The sequence below is a fragment of the Gopherus flavomarginatus genome, chromosome 10 (genome assembly GCF_025201925.1).
Source record: "Gopherus flavomarginatus isolate rGopFla2 chromosome 10, rGopFla2.mat.asm, whole genome shotgun sequence".
NCBI classification, from domain to species: Eukaryota; Metazoa; Chordata; order Testudines; family Testudinidae; genus Gopherus; species Gopherus flavomarginatus.
The window spans coordinates 69,413,938-69,437,472 of record NC_066626.1 but is presented as its reverse complement, the minus strand read 5'-3'; the positions used below and the strand labels follow the sequence as shown (position 1 = coordinate 69,437,472).

Here is a 23,535-nt window from a genome sequence, read left to right as displayed (position 1 = left end):
TTGCCATGAACAATTGGGTGGGCCGCCAAAATGGTTGTAGAATGCCAGTGTTTGTCTTACACTCAATGTATATACCTGTTGCTCCTCTCTATTTGCATGTGGTTTGGGGTAAAATACAGGCAAGTAAATTGATTTATTGCTATGAAAATTTGAAACTACCTTAGAGAGAAACTTCAGAGGAGGGTGTAAGTACACCTTATCTTCACAGGAAACTGTGTATGCTGGTTCAGATGTAAGAGAATGCAGAAGTGATAGCAATTAGGAAAACCACCTTGCAACAAAGGTGTAGTAAGGAGCATGTTGCTAGAGGCAAAATTGGTGGCCCCAGAAAGTTTAGACAAAGCTAAGTTCAAGGGAAAAGGGTTGCCTTCGTTGAAGGTACAATCTTTCCAGTCCTATAAGGAATCTAATTGTCATATAATTAGAAAAACAGAAGAGTTATCCACCTGAGAGTGGAAAGCTGCCAGGTGAGCCTTAATAGAGGAAATCTCTAATAACACTAACTATGAATTTTCAGAGTAAGCAAATCATTTTTGTGAATGTAAATGATGCTAAATTTGCAGGTCTTTACAGTTTCCAAAGCCAAATATAACAGGTATGTGCACTTCTGGGGTGGGGATGGGGATAGTGAAGTCCAAATGCTGATATCTATGCGTATAATTTTACATAAAAATGATGACTGGCTCTTCAGACATGCCACTGCCACCAAAAATTTTCACAAAACTTATTGTGTTGCCAAACAATATAAAAAAATGTTTTAATTTGAAACAATAAGGTTTCAGGCCCGTTAGTCATAGAATATTAGGGTTGGAAGAGACCTCAAGAGGTCATCTAGTCCAACTCCCTGCTCAAAGCAGGACCAACCCCAACTAAATCATCCCAGCCAGGGCTTTGTCAAGCTGGGCCTTAAAAACCTCTAAGGATGGAGATTCCACCACCTCCCTAGGTAACCCATTCCAGTGCTTCACCACCCTCCTAGTGAAATAGTTTTTCCTAATATCCAACTTCCCCCACTGCAACTTGAGACCATTGCTCCTTGTTCTATCGTCTGCCACCACTGAAAACAGCCTAGCTCCATCCTCTTTGAAACCCCGCTTCAGATAGTTGAAGGCTACTACCAAATCCCACCTCACTCTCCTGCAGACTAAATAAGCCCAGTTCCCTCAGCCTCTCCTTGTAAACCATGTGCCCCAGACCCCTAATAATTTTCATTGCCCTCCACTAGACTCTCTCCAATTTGTCCACATCCTTTCTGCATTGGGGTGGAGGGCTCAAATCTGGACTCAATACTCCAGATGTGGCCTCACCAGTGCCAAATAGAGGGGAATAATCACTAAAGCAGCCAAATATGCCATTAGCCTTCTTAGCAACAAGGGCACACTGTTGACTCATATCCATCTTCTCGTCCACTGTAACCCCCAGGTTCTTTTCTGCAGAACTGCCACTTAGCCAGTCAGTCCCCAGCCTGTAGCAGTGCATGGGATTCTTCTGTCCTAAGTGCAGGACTCTGCACTTGTCCTTGTTGAACCTCATCAGATTTCTTCTGGCCCAATCTTCCAATTTGTCTAGGTCACTCTGGATCCTATTCCTACGCTCCAGCATATCTACCTCTCCCTACAGCTTAGTGTCACCTGTGAACTTGCTGAGGGTGCAATCCATCCCATCATCCAGATCATTAATGAAGATGTTGAACAAAATTGGCCCCAGGACAGATCCGTGGGGCACTCCGCTTGATACTGGTTGCCAACTAGACATTGAGCCATTGATTGCTACCCGTTGAGCCCGACAATCTAGCCAGCTTTCTATCCACCTTAGAGTCCATTCATCCAATCCATACTTTAACTTGCTGGTGAGAAAACTGTGGGAGACCATATCAAAAGATTTAGTAAAGTCAAGGTATATCACGTCCACCACTTTGCCCACATCCACAGAGCCAGTTATCTCATCATAGAAGGCAATCAGTTTGGTCAGGCTGATCATAGAAGGCAATCAGGTAGTCGCTCTTCTACTTTTATTTATTATCTGAACCACCTTGCCAATGACAATTTTGCAAAACCCAGACTTGATGCATGCCCTTATAAATTGTTTAGAACTTCTTATTTTAAAAGATAGTTTGCATTTTGTTTTGTTTTCTTAAAAACTTTAATTTTAAATATTATAGACGCAAAATCTGATTAAAGACAAATGATTAAGAAGGAAATGACTAAAGCAGACAAGCATTTTTCCAAAGCAATTTTCCATTTATTTACAGTCTTAGACCCATCCTTCATTAAGGAAATCTAGGACTTCCAATGTTGACACTGCACTGGTGTAGATGAAAATTTGCAGTGAAATGATTTACTCTTGTAATTCGCTGGGACTAAGCTATACAAATGCAACACATCTATACTGGAGCTCAGTGATCTCATTACATGTGCAGATGTATCATTTCCTTTCCTCCCTTCCTCCAAGCCATGCTTGATACCCCAGCCTAGGAAGCAAGGCACTGGTGGTGGAAAAGGAAATGATGCATTCAGAAGATGCCATTTCTTGTTAAATATTGAGTTGGGGTCTCAAAGGTTGTGCTGATGGAGCGTGGCCTAGGGGTTTGAATTCACATCTGACAGGGACTGAATTACATGGCCAGTAATGCACTGCAATATTTGGTTTTCAGTGTGCTGCCTTTGTTTTCAGAAAAAGCAGAAAAGATCTAATGTGTAAGGGCCCCACTCATATCTGGGATTTTGCAGCATGGAGGAATCTCACTGTTAAGTAATTGGAAAAGTTACGCTCAGTTCTGACTATTTATTAGCAGGATTCATGCATGTACGTCCCTAGAAAAACCCTGCAAATTCTTTACTCTCATTCTGCTGAACTTCAGCTTTTCACAGAGGTGATCATATCCATTGGGTAAATCCTTTAGAGCAGTAGGTGATACCCATGTCTAGTACTTTCCAAAATAAACATATTCCTGGGTTCGTTACTGATTTATAGCCATTTGGGTTGATCTTGTGGTTTGAACTTGACGCCTATTTTAGAAATACTTTCACAGCTTTGAAGAAATTAGCCGCAGATGATTTTTTTTGGAATTTGCCAAGTAAAACAGCAAAGTGGTCCGTTTTTCCAGAACCTGAATTATAAACTGTACACGTTGAGGTCAAACAGCAGGGGATTTTGCTTAAGGAATGTGTCTTATACTCCTTCCCCTCAGTTATTGTACTTGGCAGAAAAATATCTGAGTAAGATTTTACTTGAATATCCCTACTGAAGTCAGCATTTTTACTCTAGGAATTGCAAACATCAAAGGATCAGCGAATTATATGTTGTGTGAGGGTCTTCTTCAAGTGATCTGAAGGGTGATAGGGATTTTTTAAAAAACATTCTTGGTTAATATCTGGGTGAAAAGTGTTTAACAAAACTGTGAAAAACGAAAACAAAAACTTAAAGTTTTCTATGGGCAGTCAGGCCCTCAATTACATGAATCTCAAGTTATAGTCATTCACACTAGCAGTAATGCAAGGAACTTTCTCTCCATTATCGTTCTGATTCAGATCTCTTTGCTCATTCTGAATAGAGCCCTGCTACAAGAGTAGATTCACCAAATTCAATAGGTACTCCTCAGTTAATACCGGCAGAATTTAGCCATATATAAGACTGCGTCTAATGCACTGGCAGAAGAGTCTGGTTCTCCATTCCACCTTAATCCACAGTTTTATCTCCATTAACAATATACATTTCATTATACCAACAGTGGTTTTTGACTGTTTTGCAAAGGGCTTTTGTTTGTGAACCAGATCCCCAGATCCAAACTATCCCAATATTTGAGGTGTTCAAAATGCCAATCCAAAACTTCCCAACTTTGTTTCATCATTGGCTTTCAGATCACTGGAAGGTTTGTGCACATAGTTTATAAGAAATCAATTTTAATAGCTCCAAGATGTTGAGAAACTAATACACACATAGGTGGTATGCTCATTGCATAAACAAAGGATGTAGGTGGACCAAGAATTCCTGACAAGACCTCAGTGGGAATGCTGCATATCATGGCCACTGGGACTTCCCGGGGACAGCAGGGATAGAACCAAAACTCTTCTCTTGGTTAGTGGAACAGTAGAAATATGCTGTTCTTTGTGTGCAAATAGTCACAGGTTGAATCCCACCTCGTCTGTTACAGAGAAGATGAATGTTCTCATACCTTGAAATTTGGAGAGCAAGCGTGGCCTATTAGATAAAACACTGGACTGGGACCCAGGTGCCCTGAGTACTATTTCTGGGGCTACCACTGGCCTGCTGGCTAACTTTGTCACTTCACTTCCCTGTACCTCAGTTTCCCTAGCTGGGGATAACAATACTCATCTCCTTTGTAAAGTGCTTTGAGGTCTACTGATGAAAAGTGCTATATAAGAATTCAATGTTATCATCATCTTGCAAGAAACCTCTACCATTTGAGCTACAGCAGCATAGGTCCTGGAACTAGGGGTGCTGCTGAACCTGCTGGCTTGAAGTGGTTTCCATTATATACAGAGTTTACAGGTTAGTTAAGTGGCTCTCAGCACCCCCACGATACACATTGTTCCAGCACCCCTGTAAGCCAGAATTTGCTAGCTTACAAGACCTCAGGCTGACAGCTGAGGAGTTCTGATTCCATCCAGTAGACGGCAGTGGGGCACATATGCTCACGAAGGTAGTGCGCTAAAATACTAATTTTTGGAACCCTCACCATGTTGCACAAGCTAAATGAAAAGCCTAAAACTAGCCGATAGTGTCACTTTAATAACCGGAGACAGGAGAATTCCTACCCTCAGAGTTACGGGCAGTGCGTGTTATGTCCTTGGCAATACTTAGTTAACTACCTCCCATTTTTCTCCTCAGGCACTACCAAAACTAGGCCTTGCAGGTATTTTATAGCAGCACATTCTTATTTATTTTCCTTTCTACAGGATACTCCATGCTGCAGAGCAAAGAGGTCATTCCTGTAGCAGCAATAAGCCTACTCCCCCCTCTGCTCGTGGCTGTCATGATAACGGTGATATTTTACCTCTGCCGCACCCAGAAGCGGAAAAAGAGAGCCAAAGACTGGGGCCAGAAGCACACACAGCACCAGGCTTTGCCCGAGCCAGGAAAAGCTGATGAGGATGATGAGAAATTATCTGTGATGACAGAAGACAATCACTCCAGCATGAGCTTCACCTGCACCAACAGCATCAACCATAACACCGAGCTGCTGCCCATTGAGCTGGATGAGATAGTGGGGAAAGGCCAGTTTGCCGAGGTCTGGAGGGCCAAGCTGAACCACACAAATTCAGGGCAATATGAGACAGTAGCTGTTAAGATTTTCCCATGCGAGGAATATTCCTCATGGAAAAATGAAAGCCAGATCTTTAGAGATGCCAGCCTCAAGCATGAGAGCGTCCTTCAATTCCTTACAGCAGAGGACAGGGGGTCTGGGCCCCGGAAAGAATATTGGCTCATCACTGCCTACCATAGAAGGGGCAACCTGAAGGACTACCTGTCCCGACACATTCTGAGCTGGATAGACTTACAAAAAATGGCCGGCTCCCTGGTGAACGGCGTGGCCCACCTGCACAGTGACTACACTGCCTGTGGCAGACCAAAGATCCCAATTGCTCACCGGGATATAAAAAGCACCAACATCCTGGTGAAGAGCGAGTGGGAGTGCGTGATTTGTGATTTTGGCATTGCTCTAAAGCTAGACCCTTCCTTAACAGCAGATGACTTTGCTAACAGTGGGCAGGTAAGTGAAGCCAAAGCTGGGTTATTGACTTAACTTTACAGAAATTCCTGGCGTCACTGAACAATACATCCCAAGTATGCCGTAAGCTGAAAATCACATGCTGCCAAATGCAAGAAGGCCATGGTGGAAATGAGAAGTGGTGTGTGGGGAGAGGAGGAAGTTTGAGAACTTTATGAATTTGCCCACATGCCACTTGGATTTAAAGCTGAAATCTAACAAACTAGAGTTGACCATCTGATAAATGTGCTCAGTATTGGACTGGGATGAGCTTAGGCACACCTGCAAACCATGATACTATCTTTAAAACCCAGTACAGTCATTGATCTATTTCAGGCCCAAGGAGGGAGTTTAGTCGTTTCAGTGCATAGTAATGTTTAATGCTGACGATAAAGCAAATAAACTATCTACTGTAGCTTTTCTAAAAGAGCTGGTGCAGGAGTGAGACTCAGATACCGTGGCAATGGGTCCCACCTGCACAGTCATTAGGCAGACAGTGCCTGGTCATTGAACTCCCTGTGAGGGCTCATAATGAAGCTGAATAGGAGAAAGGGAGGATGGGAAACCATCTCTCATACTCCTAGTGCTTGGCAGTTGGTGTTAGTTTGCTCCTGAGCAAGAACAATCAGGCTATGAAGATATTTCAGTGTCTTCCACCTACTTCCCTCAGTTGTAAAGTGGCAGGTACTTACCATGCTGCAGCGGCTTGCAGATATATTTGCTAATCTCTGTTCTTTTTTTGGCTAGGTTGGCACTGCCAGGTACATGGCTCCTGAGGTTCTAGAATCAAGAGTGAATCTGGAAGACCTGGAGTCCTTCAAACAAATGGACGTCTACTCCATGGCCTTGGTTTTATGGGAATTGGCCTCCAGGTGTGAAGTTGTAGGAGGTAGGAAAACTGCAACATAGTCCCATGTATTCCCTTTTTTCTAGAACCAAAGGCCACGCTAGCTAGCCCCTGCATTTTTGTAAATTAACCACCCTTAGACACAATAGTTTTCATGCTCTCTTCCCACTAAGCAACAATCAGTCCATTACATCTTCCACTCATACAGTCCTGTGGCTCATCTCACATACAGCTCGGTCTTGGATGCTCAACAGTTCCTGAAGGGTGCCGAGCACCAATGGAAGTTAGATTCTCCAGCACCTGATAGGATCAGCCTGCAATCTGCTAAGCATTCCCTGCTTGCTACATGCCTGCTGCAGAATGCTCTTCAGGCATAGGTTCTCAGAAGCCATGATGGTGTGCAAGATAAACAAATATAGATGGAGAAAAGAGCAGGATCTCCACGATAGTTCCTCATTTTTGGAGGCTGTTGTCCATGGTGATGGAATACTACAAAGGGGAGGGAATAGGAACAAGAGAAAAAAGTGGGTCTAAGAAGAGCTCATGGGTAAATCCTAGCCCCACTGAAATCAATGGGAGTTTCCCTAATTGACTTCAGTGGAGCCAGGATTTTATCCCACACCTCCAAGCAGGCCCATAGCCAGCCAAGTAAACATACCTGCATGCACAGCGTGGAGCCCTGCAGGGGCACATTCCTGGTGTTCTTCCCGTTTCTAAAAATGCCATGATTTAGACTAGAGACTAGTGGGATCCTAGGGCCTCTCACCCACCAAAAATTCAACGCACCCTGTGAAGACATACTCATTTCACAAGGCAGATTATAGGCCTGTGAGTGCACACAGTAAACTAGCGTGGGAATTAATTAGCTCACCATAGGCAAGTTATGTTCTATTAAAATTATCAACAAACATGGATCAAAGCCACCAGACCCTGAATATACACATTTCCCATCAGCCAGGCACCTAAAAACATTGCGCACTGCATTGTTAAAAATGCAAATATATATATAAAGAACCAAAGCAGGCTCCCCGTCCCCTTAGACAATACTATGAAGTTCATCTACCTCCCATCCACAAGTAGTTCATGAGCTCTGCATCCTACCCAGTCATGTCCCCTAACATTTCAATCAGCGTCTATTTCATTGCAATGTCCTGGTACTAATTTTTCTGTGCAACAATTTACTATGATTCCTAAGTTTTCTCCTCTTCCTTCTCTGCCTGCCCCTTTCCCTTCAGACTTTCAGCTTTCTCCCATTTTCCTTATGATTAACGCCCCCCCCCACCGCCTCCATCCAAATCTCCCCATTTGCCTCAGCCCTCTCTCCATGCCATCCATCCCCCCACCTTCCTGCATTCTCTGAGCTCTCCTGGCTTCCTTTTATGCCCTCACAATTCACTCCAGTCCCCTTTCCCATGCCCTGCCCTGCCACCAGGGAGAGGGAATGGTTCCTGGAACAGAGAAGACTCACACGTTGAAAGAAAGGACCATTGCTAGGCTCTGGGATGGAGGAAAGCAATGGAGATCCTACCCTCCTCTTTCTGGAGCTCTGCTCTCAGCAATCCCCACACAAACCAAGGGGGGAGCAAGAATTGCCATTCTTTGCCATGAAAGCTGCCCAAGAGCCCTCCCCTCTGCTACACCAGAGAGCAAAAGAGGAAAAGGTTCACAAGGCTCATCACATACCAGGAAAGGTGCGCCTGACTTACAATTGCTGTGGCATCTAGAAACTTCACACCATTCACCTTTTTAACTTGATACCCACTGATATAAAAGCACCTCAAAAATCCAAAAATTAAAGGCTGGAGAGAGTCACTGTATCTTAGACCCTTCCTGACAAAAGCTTAGTTGGCGAGAAGAATTTTGCACTATGTCCTGAAGGGCGAGTCTCTCAGCTCCCCCATGCCACAAGAGGGAGCTCTTTCCACAGCTCTGGGGTCTACATCGGGAACACTTCCCAGTCTCCTGCTCTCAAGAGGGCACATGGCCAGTCTGCGAGTGGGTCTCAGATCCCAACATCACTTTCTAAAAACATTTACTGCACCTATGATGAAATAGTGCCGTCACAAGGAGACCAAAAGCAAAAAATCCTTTCCAACGAAAAGATTCCGAGATGTTTAAAAAAATTTTTGAATTAAGAATCGGTGTTTCCTCCCCCTGCCTTTTCATTTGCAACTCCATTGATGTTGTGTACAGCAGGGCTGCCCTCATGTTTTTGCACATGTAAATTCAGTAGGGGAAGGAGTCATTTTAACTTAGTGATGAGCCTGAACCAAAAACCTGCTCCCTAACACTCCTGACCTTTGAGGACATTAAGCTCTGCATCCAAACCTTGTGGCTCTAGACCTGTCTACAAAAGTCATACTCTTTCTAGTTCCATGCCATGGATAGCAGCCAGATGAGCAAACACACGTGTACCACCAAACCCCGAAAGACATCCGGTAACGCTGCTTTGATTTATCACCTAGAGGTAAAAAGTTACGAGCTACCTTTTGGGTCGAAAGTCCAGGAGCAACCCTGTGTGGATACCATGAGAGACATTGTGCTGCACGGCAGAGGGCGCCCAGAGATACCTTGCAACTGGCTAGTACATCAGGTAAATAGTAAATCAAAGAAAAGACTATAGCAACCCAAGTCATCTATTCATTGCCCTGACTTGCAATGGACATGATCATCCTTGAATGACAGTATCAATACATCTATGATCCAAATCACCTGAATCACAAAGACATTGGGGGGGGGGGGGGGTATAATTGCCTAGGTGACTTAGGAGCTCCTAAATCCTCTAAGCACTTTTGAAAAATCCCACTCCTATTCTACAACTTAGCTCACTTGAGAGATAGACTCAATGTTAGGAGCCAAAAATCTGTAGCTTAGAGCAAGTCACCTGTATACACAATGCAACTGCTCCCTTAATTCACAGGGTATTGGTTTCTGTTTCCTAAATGGAGGTCCTCTAAACTCGCAAAGAGTTTTCAAGATGGCCACATACACAACACTTGCAGAATAAAATCTGAGCCCTGCATTTGCTACATTTTGCATGAGCCTCTCGCTAACAAAACACTATTTGTACAAACGCTCGTAGGACTTGAAAGAACCAGGCTGTAAACAGCGTCGAAATGAATCTGTGGTTTCTAGCTGGGAGAAAGTTTGCGAGCACATTTTTGGCAATGTTCACTCAGCTCTTACAACTTGCATTTCAACGCAGTTATTAGCCCTCAAATCTCACAACTATGTTCTTTAAATTTTTGAACACAGGCTTCAGATCTGCACCCTACCCGCTTTTAGGTAAAATTTGGAACTGCAGATAAAATATGCACCTATTTGAGCTATGCCAAGCTAGATTGCAAAGGCCAAGCTCTACCTTGACTGATTTTTAGTAAGCTGAAAAAGAATTTCTGATCATGATCCTTATCTGCCCTTGGCACATTAGAGTTGGTTCTCCTAAAATGCAGTGTGTGACAGCCATCTGCTGGGAGGAAAATAGAACATGTGTTTATTCACTCTACAACTCGTTCCCATCCCACTACCAACAAAGGTCCTTACTACTTAGAGGTATATTATCCGTTTGATGCTGAGAAACGGGCACAAGTTACTCATTTTAATGGGAGTTACACACAACCTTCCCAAGAAGAAAAAATGAGAACAGGTTCTAAATTCAATGCACTACTCAAAATGCCAGATCCATTTGTCCTGACCGTTTTAGGCTGACATTGTCAAAGGCACCTATGTGAGTTAGTCACCCAGATCTGGTGCCTAACTCCCTTAGACTGTTGGAAAGTTCAACTTTAACCTACAGCTGTTAAAACAACCAGAGACACATTTACTACCCTATATTGTAAATATGGCATGACTCAAATGTAAAATCAGGTTGAATTTAAAAAAAGTCTAGTTGTGCCATTAGAAAAATAAACTTTTTTCAACTTGTTTCTTGTCATCTTTACCTAGAAGTCATTTGTTTTAAAGGATCTAGTTTATTTCTACACTAACTTTTTTTTAAAAACAAACATGTTTATTGCTGGGTAAAATAAGATATTATTCGGGAGAGTGGTAGACAATCTACTGCTTAATCAATAAAACTAGGACAGATGGCAAAACTGTGGAAACTTTATTAAAAGATTAGATTCACTTAAATCTTTTCAATAAGGCGCATACATGAATTATTTCAGAAGGTACTGAAATGTAGTCTATCAATCACTTTAAGTAGACAACTCTGTTCTCTCTAACTTTTGTCATCCTAATTTATCTAGCATGTTCTTTAATCGGAAGAGAGACAGATATCTGAGGTTTGTGTGAGGGGTCAGAAAAGGGTGTCAAGAGAATATTGGAGAAATACTTCAAGATATAATATTTAACTTTAGCATTAGGATCCTGGAAGTTTTTTAGTGATATTTTAATTGTGAATGCACAGAATACACAAATCCACTGAAAAACTATGAACATGTTTTATTTAGAAGAATTTCTCTTCCCAATAGTGTCCGTTGCCAATTTGACATGATGTAAAATGCAGTAGCACGAATTGGGATTGTGGGGTGAAAGGAAGGTTAGATAACTTCTGTGCAGCTGTTAGCTCACAGAAAAAAACATCTGCCAAACAACTGCCATTTTATTTCTACACCTGACAGTTTTGGTCTCTCTTTAAAGGACTATAGGATAAAAAGTAATTGGCTGTACAGAGCGTTGGCTATTATAATGGAAAGACTAATGTGCTAGAAAGTGCATTGACAAGCCTGGGTGAAATTATTTCCTTTGGTGGTCAGTAAACAAACCTTTCATAGAATCATACACTATGTGTTGGACAGGACCTCAGGAGGTCATCTAGTCCAACCCCCTGCTCAAAACAGGACTAATCTCCAGACAAAATTTTACCTCAGTTCCCTAAATGGCCCCTGCAGGGATTGAACTCACAACCCTGGGTTTAGCTGACCAATGCTCAAGCCACTGACCTATCCCTCCCCTACCCCAGGGAATAAAAAAAATTCTCAGGAGATCTCTTTGGCACTCTGAATATATATATTTAATATGGAGATGTACATATCTCATAGAACTAGAAGGGACTGTGACAGTCATTGAGTCCAGTCCCCTGCCTTCACAGCAGGACAGATTTTGCCCCAGATCCCTAAATAGCCCTCTCAAGGATTGAGCTCACCAACCCTAGGTTTAGCAAGCCAATGTTCAAACCACTGATCTATCCCCCCCTCACAAAGTGACCTGACTAGGTGCACTCAGCAGGCCAGTGGCAGAGCTGGGAATGGAACCCAGGTCCTCCTGTGTGCCAGTAAAGTGTGCTATCCACCAGGCCAGCCTTTTGCTTGTGTATCACTGTGGTTCTTTGGCATGATTTCCTGGGGCAGAAAGCAGCAGTACAACACACCAGATTTTAAAAAGGGAAAGTTCAGGGAAGATGAAATGTTCCGGTAGAGTCATTTCTTCTCTGCACAGAGAGGCATCGTGCCCTGGGGATGCAGCACAGGGATGGGTGTCAGGAAACCTGGGCTCTATCTGAGCTCTGCAGCTGACCTGCTGTATGACCTTGGACAAGTCACTTCACCTTTCTGAGCCTATTCTGCTACCCACCTTTTGAAGGCTCCAACCCGCCTAGACAAAGCAGATGAAAGGGGACTAAGGGAGTTGAGCACCTAACTCCCTCAAGCTCCTTTAAAAATCTCCTTCTTAGTTATAAACTTTGCGTCTGTTTTGCTAGGAGTCTAGATAGTGCCTAGCACAGTGAGAGGCCCCATCTCAGCTGGGGGCTCTACGTGTTCTTGTAAAACAAATATTAAGTAATAATTGGAATGGCAGCAGTTATAACCCACTAGTATTCGTGATACCGCTGTTTCCCCATGTACTTAGAATGGGAAATAATCGCAGTAACATTGAGGCAATTCCTCCCCAAAAGCACTGTAATCCTAAGACTTCAAAATGCTTATTTCCCATGCCTCTCTCTCCTGACCCTCCAAACCTAATCTCAGATCGTCTCGTTTCAGGGAATGCGCTTTCTGTGCGACACCATCACAGAGTGTTGGGACCATGACCCCGAGGCTCGCCTTACAGCCCATTGTGTGGCAGAGCGGTTCAATCTGATGGCACAAATGGACTGTGATGACATCCTCAACAATAATACAGACAATGAAGGCAGCAAAACAGCCCATCGAACTGGGGAACATCAAGCCAGTGACGGGAATAGAAATACCCAGTGACAGGAAGAAATGAAAGCCTCGTATTAAAAAGAAACAAGGAGATTAAAGACAAGTCCGTGGCTCTAAAAAATAAATTAAAAAAACTCTCAATTCATTTTCCTAAAATGAACTAAGAGTTAGTTTATAACTTATCAGACCTTCCATCTGGTAAGTACAAAGCAAAGAGGGAGGGATAGCTCAGTGGTTGAAGCATTGGCCTGCTAAACCCAGGGCTGTGAGTTCAATCCTGAGGGGGTCATTTAGGGATCTGGGGCAAAAAACTGACTGGGGATTGGTCTTGCTTTGAGCAGGGGGTTGGACTAGATGACCTCCTGAGGGCCCTTCCAACCCTGATATTCTAGGATTCAAAGTGCCCTGGGATCAATACTTTGGTTAAAGTGCCACATTGTACAGAAATTGATTATTTTGTACTTAAGTGTACAATGTTAATACATTTTCTTTAGTATTTTAAAATGAATGTTTAACCTTTATTACCAAGCAGCTGGATTCCACCTCTATTCCCTTCAGTTTAGTTCTTTTCATGTTCATTCTTGCACCACTGAGCTTTACCTAATTTTCTAACCTATAAACCTCATATGTTAGACAGGAGCTCATTAAAACAGGCATTGTCTCTGATTAACCATTCAGAGATCAGCCAGCCCTTTTTATAGTGCAATGAGACACCTGAAATTAGATTAGCAAAAGCCTAACTGGCTTTAACACCAAACACTTTTTTCCCCAATGTATAATGCCTGGGAATGCTTGACTTTTCCAGCTGTGTGTTAAGAGTACAAAATTACTTGGCTAAAAAAAGAACATGACCAATTCAGAGGATGTGGTTCCACTCTAAACAGCACTTATGCAGAATGTCAGCTAAGTATTAATTTCAAGTCCCATGTCTCCTGACTCCCAGTATCTTCTAAATCAGACTAATGATACATTGTAACAGCACATGCACTTTAACAGTGATATTGGCAAGATGACAGCGAAGGTCTAGTTCATCGCATAGATCGTTTCCATCTCCACCTTCTGTGATCTAACGGTCAAGTGGCAAATGACATGAAGGTTAGGTAGGGCCTGGACCCTCCTTTCCAATTACAGCAGTTGGGCTCCTCCCCTCTACTGGAAAGGCTCTTAGCTGAATGGCAGAAGATAAGGTAAGTCATGCCCCACTTCCAACCTCTTCCCATTGACTGAAATCCTGCTCCACTCCCTCAGACACACTCCCATGCCCAGCTACGATTGAAAGGCAATGAGAAGTGTGTGGCTCTGCTCAGCAAGAAAGCTTACAAGCTCCTGCACAATAAAGTCATCTCCACAAAGGCAGTGTATGTGGTAGCATTCGGAGGGGCACGTTGCCCGTAAGTCTGCAACCGCATGGATCTACCGTACAGGTAATGGGAAGGGTGGGAGAGAGCAGCACAATGGCTGTGCAGGATTTTGCAATCTTTGATATTGGGAAGGATTCAGTATAAAGACTCCTGACTCTGGATTTGCAGTGGATTGCTTCACTGGAGTGTGACCCAATTTAAAACTGCTCCTCCTCCTAGATCCTCCCAGCAGTGTTTCCATCTCTCTCTTAGGTTGTTACATGGGGCAAAGAAGAGAGACTGCATGAGTATAGATGTGGGTGTTACAGAAGCATCAATTCTAGGGAATATTTTTTACTGAAAAGGTTTGCTAGGTAGTCTAGTGGGCACCTATTTTAAACCTCCATCTCATAGCCCCTGGCCAGGAACTGTGTTTCAATCCTCTCCCCTGACTGCTCTCTATCTCCTCCTGCTGCTTGGGACTTGAGGCTCTCTGCACTTGGAAAAGCTTCTCTTCTCCCATTTACCAGGAGCATCCTCCCTTTCCCCCAGCCAACCCCTCCCCTCACTTCTTTCAGCCACTAATCACAGCCCACTTCCTCCCTTACCATCGACTATACACAGAGAGCAAGACAGCCATCTACAGCATACGCATAGGAAAGAAAAGGTGAAACTGCCACTCCCACATCTGCAGGTGGCTAACGTGATTTCTGCACTAAGTCTGATATTGACACTATGCTGAAGAAACAGTGCAATTCATGGAATAAGTATAACCTTAAGATGCTTCCAAAAGCATTCTGAATGCTCTCTCACAAGAGGAGCTGTATCCACCAAAGTGTGGGGGGAAGGAGAACATTGTAAGCAAGAGTAAAGCCTACTTATATCCCAGGGTCGGTCCAATTCCTTTGTAAAGGGAGTATACGTAGTCTGTAGGTGATATTGTAAAGAGCACGTTGGGGGAAGGGGAGAATTTTGCCTGAAAACAAGAACGCTGCTATTTTTACGCCACTTTGTTTTCAAGAAAACAAACAGGAAAGAAAGAAGTGAAACCAAAGTTTTCAGGCTTCGGTGCCTAAAGTCAGGCATCTGCGTAAAGTGGAATGCTCAGCACCCGGCGCTTTCACTCAGTTAATGAGTTGTGGGCACTTGGCACCTCTGAAAACAAGGTCACTTATTTAAGCGCTCAAATCCATATTTAGGCACAGAAGCAGCTTAGGAAAAGTTTTTAATCAACAATCACACGAAGTATGGTTTCTATATATCTGCACTTGCTTAGGGGACACCTATTCTCCTTGACCAATTATCTACCAAGTTTGTACTTCTGATCAGTAAGTAGCCTTTAAAAAGATTACCATCCCACTGATATTCCACTGGCTACTTAAAGTTGTGACTGTCACTTTCTATTTAGTCCCGATTTTCCAGGAATAGCTGAAACTGAACATTTGTATTGAGTTATATTGCTGTCTGCTTTCAAATTGAAAGTGATTGTTTCTATTGAGTTTGTCCAAATGTTTCACTGAAATATTTTTAACGGTCCAGGAAAGAAACACTGACACATGAAAAATAGTATGTAGACACCTGATTCTTCACCTTCAATGTCAATGGGAATTTTGCCATTGACTTAAACAAGTGCAAGATCGAGCCCACCAGAATAAGGGAGGAAGGAACATAGGCCCAAATCTTGCATTGTGCTGGGCCCTAACAGGGCTCAAATAGCCCCAGTAGACCTCAAATAGCTGGGGACAATACAGCTGGGTAAAGGATAAAGTTTCAGCATTCACTTTGATTTCTTTGCTTCTGTGGATTTAATAAACAGACCCTTGCACACAATTAACATATTAAGCCTGTTATTAATAGGCTCTCTCTCTATTCCTTTAAGATGGATTCATACATGGAGCAGTAAAGGTATATACACTGACAACAAGCACAGCCTGTCAACTTAAAATCCTAAGTTAATCGTTAAAAAAAAATCATTAATACCAACAGATAATGTTTTCTTTACATCTTGGCTAGTATAAAGTGTTGGTTTTTATAATGATTAGTCAAAATTATAGCAAGATTGCCTGTAAAATAAATTAAGATTTATTTTTCAAACACAAGGGCACTACAGGGAACTAAGCCAGTAGTTTCAGTTTTTAATGTTACTCCTGCTCTGAATTTAAGATACGCTAAACAATTTATTTAAAAAATTGTAAGGAAAAATAGAGGGTATTCTATACAAAGTTAGAAGCATATAGTTTACACAGGGCCTAAACGGCACATCCTTCTTCAGAAGAAAGTTACTCTTACAGGTACTGGTGATCAGATACTACAGCCTGGGGAGGCCGTGGAAATATTGTTAAAGACATGAAAAAAATGATGTACGTACAATATTCATCCTAATCACCTGGACTCTGGGAAAACAGACAAAACAAGCTAATCATTTTTTAGTTTTATTTTTCCCCCCATTTTTCCTTACACATGGACTATGACTTATATTCAGACCTCAGTGCATTTCACAGCAAAATGTACAAGGGAATTAAAGTAGTTGTGCATAAACCCAAACTTTTTTTTTTTGCGCACAATTTACAGTTTTTTGTTGAATGTTAACATGGTTATTTAAATTCTCTTTGATGCCTTCTTACATTCTTATGCCTTCAATGGAAAATATCTTACCAGATCACACAGTTATGAGTTCTCACTATGATGGAACAGGTCAAGCCATTTACAACGGCTGCTGAGTGGCAGATAATGTCATATACACTGATTGGAAGACTACATCAGAAGAAAAAACAGAGTAAGGCACCACTCTTGGAAAATTAAGGTAGCTTGTAGTAACAATAATGAAAGACAATCAGTACTATTCTTAATTGCCAGCAATTCTTAGACTTCAATAAAATACTAACACTATAAAAAATGAAGGAGGTTTGTACCTGAATACAGTTTCCTGATATCTGATTGTATGTATATTAAAACAAAGTATCCAGCAAAATAAGCCTTTTCATGTACTATGAAAAAACTAAACCAGAGTCCATATGTTCAATGGTCACATTTAACTGCTTTGTTTTTTTGTTCTGAACAAACATACAAAGGAGAAAAAAACAAACCAATCCAATGGACAGCATGTAACACTGGCACTTCACCTTCAAAATGATCACATGCATGGAGATGAAGAAATTAATACAACAATTGTTTTATAGTTGCTGTTCAGTTTGAAAGCCTTAATCCTTGGGGGAAAAAAAGGCTTAACTTCCTTACATTTGCAATGTGAGTAAATCTTAAACAGTCACTCCGAAAGTGAGATTCAATAAAATTAGGAGCTGAAAAGTGTTCTGAATTATTCTTCCCATTCAATTCTTTCAAGTATACTAAATTGTTTCAGAGGAAACATGTCTCCATGGTTACTATTCCAATCAATTTTATAAATCCTTAAAAAAAAGGTAGTCCCTACTTAGCTTCCATATCCCACCGATGCATGCACACATTCTTTCTGAAGGAAAAAAGTCTTGTCAAATCCAGATGATTCTTAACACTGATTCCAGGTGCAACTTCTGAAACCTCCTCCAGTTTTCTGTCAGGAGGTTAATCACTGGGTATACAAGCAGCAAATACTTTTTTTTGTTTACATGGGTACTGAGTATTTCACAGTTATTAAACAGAGCTCAGTGCACAGACTCTCAAAAAGAGGTTCACATGTCACTCCAAAGTTAAAGCCATTGAGGCAAAAACATTTCATCTGACTGCTGCTCTTCAGGAAGTCAAATGGTTTATATCTTAGGCAGCTTGCAGTAGGACCTGCTTAAAAGAACACATTCCATAATTCAGATAAAATCTTTTGGATCATACAAAAACAAGTTGATGAACATACCTGGCAAGGTGTGCTCTACACCTTTGATTATGTGTAACCTTTAAAGTGCCCTAGTATTTTATTCCTTTACGCTCATTTGAATTTGTGCAATTATAAAAACAGGAGAGACAGTGTTATCTACTGTGTTTTGAGAGTGACAGAGATCAGATAAACAGAGAACTCATCCTGAAGAGTCTTATCTAGTTAGTGTCCATTTGCTGAGTCTGTATGGTGGGGACTGTTTTCCAAAGGGGGTTATAATACATCCAGCCATCTCCCTGCAATTCAAATGGAAAAAAAAAAGATACACAGAATAATTATAGAATTCACATAGAAAAGTATTTTGTGATGCCAGGCATCGGACTGACAGCACTGGAAACTAGAGGTTCATAGGTTATGTATACACAGATATCAGCAGTGCAAGCGTCCCAATAGTCTCCTGCCAACGTGTCTTAACTTTGCTCTGGAGAGACCACCTCTAGGGATGAGGATATCTAAGGGCTTGTCCACACTCAGACATAGAGTGTGCCAAGCTAGGATGTAAATCTACAGTGCACTAGTGTGCCCACACAGTAAGACACAGTGTGAGCCCTACAATCATGCACCAGAAGGTCTGTAGCGCACCTTGACATCTGGCTGTTTTAAACAGAATATGCCGAAGTGCTCTACGGAACTTTCAGGGTGTGACAGCAGTTTCCACGCGGCCAGTTAGCACACAGAAAGTTAACACACTGCAGATTTACAGACCTTGGATTGTCTCACAGTAACTGACCATGCAGACAAGCCCTAAGAAATCATGTTCATTCCAGTAAAGTAACGTGTTTCTGCTGGGACTAACAACAATGGCAGTCAGCACTAACTGATGTAGATATGATGATGGAACTCTGGCACCTTGTGGTCTGGATTGAGACCAGCAACATATTTTGCAAAGGCTAAGCAAACAGCCATCAGAGAGAAATGGCTTGTGCTCACAAGCAATTTGGGCTACATTTGAACTGATGATCTACAGATGAAATGGTTCTGGATATTATTTACCCTTCTCTGAGCCACTCAGTATCTCAAATTCTGCTTTCAAATAAAAATCTGAAAAAAACAGTATTTTTTTAAAACCACAAAACCTTTCTCCTGTCAACAGTCACTCAGGGATGCAATTAGAACAAACTACTTGATTAAAAAAATATTCTTAGTCTGAAATATTTAGTTCTTGTGTTCACAAGTTAATTCAAGGTAGCAGTTACTTTGTGCAGTAAAAATCTTAGTATGCAAGAGTGATATGCTCTCCCAAATTTAAAATGTTATCTTGTTAAGTCATTCTCTCTCTTTGTTCACTTTGCCACAGATAAACAAACAGACATCAGCGAAAGTTTTCAGAAACCAAAACTCAGTTTATTTAGATTTTCAGATAATGCTCTGATATCAAAGAGGCTACTTAAGCAAAATTTCTGAACCACGAGAGATGTGGATTTGTTACTGAGGGTATGTCTACAATGTAATTAGATGCCCACGGCTGCCCCATGCCATCTAACTTGGGCTCCAGCTAAGGGTCTTTTTAACTGTGGTGTGGACATTCAGGCTCGGGGCTCTGGGACTTTCCCACCTTGCAAGGTCTTAGAGATTAGGCTGCAGCCTGAATGTCTACATCACAATTAAACAGCCCCTTAGCCTGAGTCAGCTGTGTAGACATATCCTGGAAGAAAAGGAATACTCTGCAGTGGTCCCTTTGGTTTAGCTTTAGAATGCCCTGCAGTTTGTGGTTCAGAACCATATCTAGTTCTAAGTATTTTAAACCTTCTGCTGAATTAGACATTTTTTTTTGCTTTTCATATTTTACTGTACTGTTGCATTTGTGATCACACAAATGTGTCACAATATGGATCTGAATCACCACAGCATAGCTGAAATACATACCTCTATTCCCTCCACAAAGGAGAACCAGGCTACCTACCTCACCAGCTACTGGTTTCCACATAGGAAGGAAAATCTGCTCTAAGGCTGTCACACCAGAACTTCCTAGTCTTTTAGGGCACCTTTTACAGATAACAAGGACAACAGCTTGATCATGCTCCAAGCATTGAATGGACAAGCTACATTAAAACCTGAAATCTACGTTAATGAAAACAAGCTGATGAAGAAATGAGGTAGCGAGACTATTCTGACATTTCTTACTGGTAAGTCACAATGATGTTTTTGTTCTATATGCACACGATGCAATCAGCTCTTATAGCTTCCCTTGTGTTTTGCTCAGGTATTCACTGGCTTCAGTCCACTTTTGAACCACGTCACAGCTTCTGTGGGTCTCAGCTGAATTGTAAACGTTGTTTACTTTCGAAGAAAGTTAAGCCACACAAAGAAACACTTGCAGTTGTGGGATCATAATTACAAAACCAGGGTGTGCTATGAACTAGCAGATGATGTTCTCCTGCGTGCTAGGGATTTGGGTGCTCTTAAGCCATCCAGCTGTTTTACAAGGCAATAATCCAGATTCCCCAATAGAAGAACTCCGAAGCGAAAGGCCAAGTACTTTACCCTGACAGGAGACTCCGGCTGAACAGCAACTGGCACTAGGGTTGATATTGTGGATATAAGTTCTTATACCAGCTAGCAAAATGAGAAAAGTGTGTGTATCTATATATCCCCCATTAATAATGACAGAGAACCGACATGCAGAGAAAGGAAGAGGGAGCTCCCCTCAGGGCACTAAAGGGATTTTTCAAGTTAGATGCATAACCACCAAGTTCTTGGGACCTCCTGAGATGGTCAGAGGTAATAAATACCCCATTCAAGTCATCTGATTTCTTAAACCACTTGGTAAGTTAGTATAGAAGGCTACTATTTTTCTAGTGCTGGTTGTGCCGGGTGAAAAATACATTAGTGCTCTGGAAACAGAGTCACTGTATATTTTTATGCCTTTATATAAACATATCAAAAGCTGCTGTTTCCATTTTTATTATTTATGGGCAAGGAGCTAGGTGCTTAACACGTGCATTTCATGCACAAAGGTCTTTACCAACAACCATTTAGCTTTAGAGTCACCCGGTGTGGAATGGAAAAATCATAACATAGTAATAGCCTTGTATAGGAATGCACTGCCTGATATGTCATTACATGTATTATATGATCCAAGGCCCTATGCCATGCTGTCATCAGCATTCCCTAGCATGTCCTCTATAGGTTCACGACCTGTACGTTAATATACACGCTTGTATGTGCATTTACAATACATACATTTTACTCACACACAGTAGTTACTTACTTCTTTAACAAAGTATTTTGTGCTCCACGGTGCCTCTCTTTCAGCACGAAGCCTCTCTTCATTTCTCTGCCGTTCCTCAAGGGCTCGCTTATGCTCTGTTGCTTTATCAATGTCTCCATCCTTCAGAGACTCTGTTACATGTTGCCACAGTCGCCTATAAATCAGAAGTAAGGCTACGATTTAGTCATGGGTATTTTTAGTAAAAGTCATGGACAGGTCATGGGCAATAAACAAAAATTCATGGCCCACGACTTGTCCATGATGTATACTATAAACATCTGTGACTAAATCTGGGGGGGGGGCACTGCTGCGGGGGTGGGGGAGAAAGAGGTGGGTAAGGGGCTAGGGATAGCAGCACCAGTTGCCAGGGGTCGTCGGAGCAGTGGCTGGTTGTGGGGTTGCCCAAGAGGCTGGCTGCAGAGCTGCTCCAGCAGAGGCCAGTCTGGCTGTCCCAGGGGCCACCTTAGCAGCTGGCCCCAGAGCCAGCTCATTGGTTGGCCCCAAGGTCAGCCACACTGGCCGCTGCAGAAGTCCTGGAGGTCGCGGAAAGTCATGGAATCTGTGACTTCTTTGACCTCCGTGACAGAGACAGAGCCCTAATCAGAAGCTTTAATTGATTTCACATTTTTCAGCAGCTTCCTGGATTACAGTGGCTTGACATACAGAACTGGTGTACAGCAGGTGACGTTATTGCACAATGATACTCCAACCTCTTCTTGGGCATGACAAATTGATGTAAAACAGAGCAGGATTGAGAGGCACAAGAAAAAAGGAGCTCAGAATTTAGTCTTCCATCTCTAGGCCAGCATTAAGCTGCTCTCGACTGCAATGCTAGACTGGTACGTAAATGGAAAGGTATAGGAAATTTCAGCCTAACCCCAAATGGACATGTGCATGCATCTTAAAACTGCCACACAAGTTTTGTTTCTGCTGAGGACAACTCCTGTAAAGAACTGCTGGACTGCATGGAGGAATATTACTTGTACTATGTAACGTCCAAAGGCTAAAGACCGAGGTCTCCCTATAGCAGGCACTGTACATACTCGCGAGACAGTGATCATCTGTGCCCTGAATATGCACTTTAAATAGCACTTGCCTGCACTACGTCTAGCTCTAAGCAGTGCTATCTATTTCTGAATATTCAAGATCACTTTGGCTCTACTGGTCCCACACACTACCCAGAGTTTGGATATTTAAGTCTAGATTTCTCCTAGGCAGCCTGGTTTGTAAGTTGAGGAATTCCATGGATTTTATAAAACAATTAAACAGATATAAGTATCTTTTTTTACCTAGACTCAAATGGCCCTTGCTTCTCTAGGGGTCGTACTCGTTTTCTTGTCACTGACAGTTTTGTCAAGTCCACGTATTTGGTCTCTCCATTGCTGTAGGTGAATTCAAGCATGCTGTTCCATTCACCTTGCACTCTGCAGACTACAGTGTTTGTTGCATTCTGCTTTACTTCACCTGTGACTCTGGAAAATAATTTAAAAAAAAAAAGACCACATCTGAGAATAGACTGCTAGGGCCTATTCTGACTGCCTTGTCATTTACATTTCATTTCGTTTTGAAAGAAACTGCAAGCTAGTTTTTCACACATTCTAAATTTTTAAGTCAGCTACTTAAACTGTGCATTTGCATGGAGAAGCTGGGAGGGGGAATATTGAAAATGCCGTTTTTCTATCATTTTGTGATATTACCCAACAGAACTCAGCTTTTTGGCTTTAACTTAAAAACCTGAAAGCCTTTTCACAGGAGAACTGAGCTGAAAAGAAACTGACATATGGGTTACACTAGTAAACCACTACTACAGTTAATATTTTTCTCCTGGATATCAAGTTTGATATTTATTTACATGTTAACAAGCTTATTCTCTCTGTAGAATAATTATCTTCACCTGCTGGCCCTATAGGCCTCTTGCTCTTTATTTTTTAGGTGTATAATGCAAGTATTGCATTAAAAGAAACAATGAGGCAAGAACAGAGGGGAAGATAAGTACAAAACTCGGACTCGGAGATCTGTGTTCCATTCCTGGCTCTGCCAGAGATTTCCTGGGTGACTAAGAGTAAGGGTGTTGAGATGGATTCATGCTTCATACAACATTTGAGACCCTCAGATAGAAGATGCTATATATACACAGTATTAGCATCACTCCCATGAGTGCATACTTGTGTGGGTGTGTGTGTGTGGGTGGGTGGGGAGACAAACCACATGCCCAAAGAACGCATGACAATGGATTTTCAATGAAGTGACACTGGAGAGAGAGACTGGAAAGCTTGATTGACCCAGTCAGACTTAGCAAAAGAGTAGCCAAATTTCCCCACCCTTTCATGCGGTGAAGATTCATTCTCCCTTATGAGAGGGGAAGAGAGAGAGTTTGCTAGCGACGCAGACA

General features: G+C 42.1%; 2 protein-coding genes across 3 annotated transcripts in view; one reads left to right on the top strand and one right to left on the bottom strand.

Annotated features, from left to right (window-relative positions):
• The window catches only part of LOC127030463 (TGF-beta receptor type-2-like), a 67,918-nt gene extending 53,139 nt beyond the window's left edge, over positions 1-14,779 (top strand). The window contains exons 4-7 of the mRNA XM_050917073.1: positions 4,920-5,734; positions 6,479-6,620; positions 9,044-9,171; positions 12,563-14,779. Of these exons, the coding sequence (XP_050773030.1) occupies positions 4,920-5,734; positions 6,479-6,620; positions 9,044-9,171; positions 12,563-12,775 (1,298 nt within the window). The 3' untranslated portion in view covers positions 12,776-14,779. The remainder of the gene's footprint in view (positions 1-4,919; positions 5,735-6,478; positions 6,621-9,043; positions 9,172-12,562) is intronic.
• A 1,704-nt stretch (positions 14,780-16,483) lies between these two features.
• OSBPL11 (oxysterol binding protein like 11) overlaps positions 16,484-23,535 on the bottom strand; it is a 104,896-nt gene continuing 97,844 nt past the window's right edge. For both annotated transcript variants that reach the window (XM_050917047.1, XM_050917045.1), the window contains exons 11-13: positions 22,433-22,615; positions 21,144-21,297; positions 16,484-18,168 (exon numbers count right to left, since the gene is read on the bottom strand). In XM_050917047.1, coding sequence (XP_050773004.1) covers positions 18,091-18,168; positions 21,144-21,297; positions 22,433-22,615 — 415 coding nt within the window. In that variant the 3' untranslated portion in view covers positions 16,484-18,090. The remainder of the gene's footprint in view (positions 18,169-21,143; positions 21,298-22,432; positions 22,616-23,535) is intronic.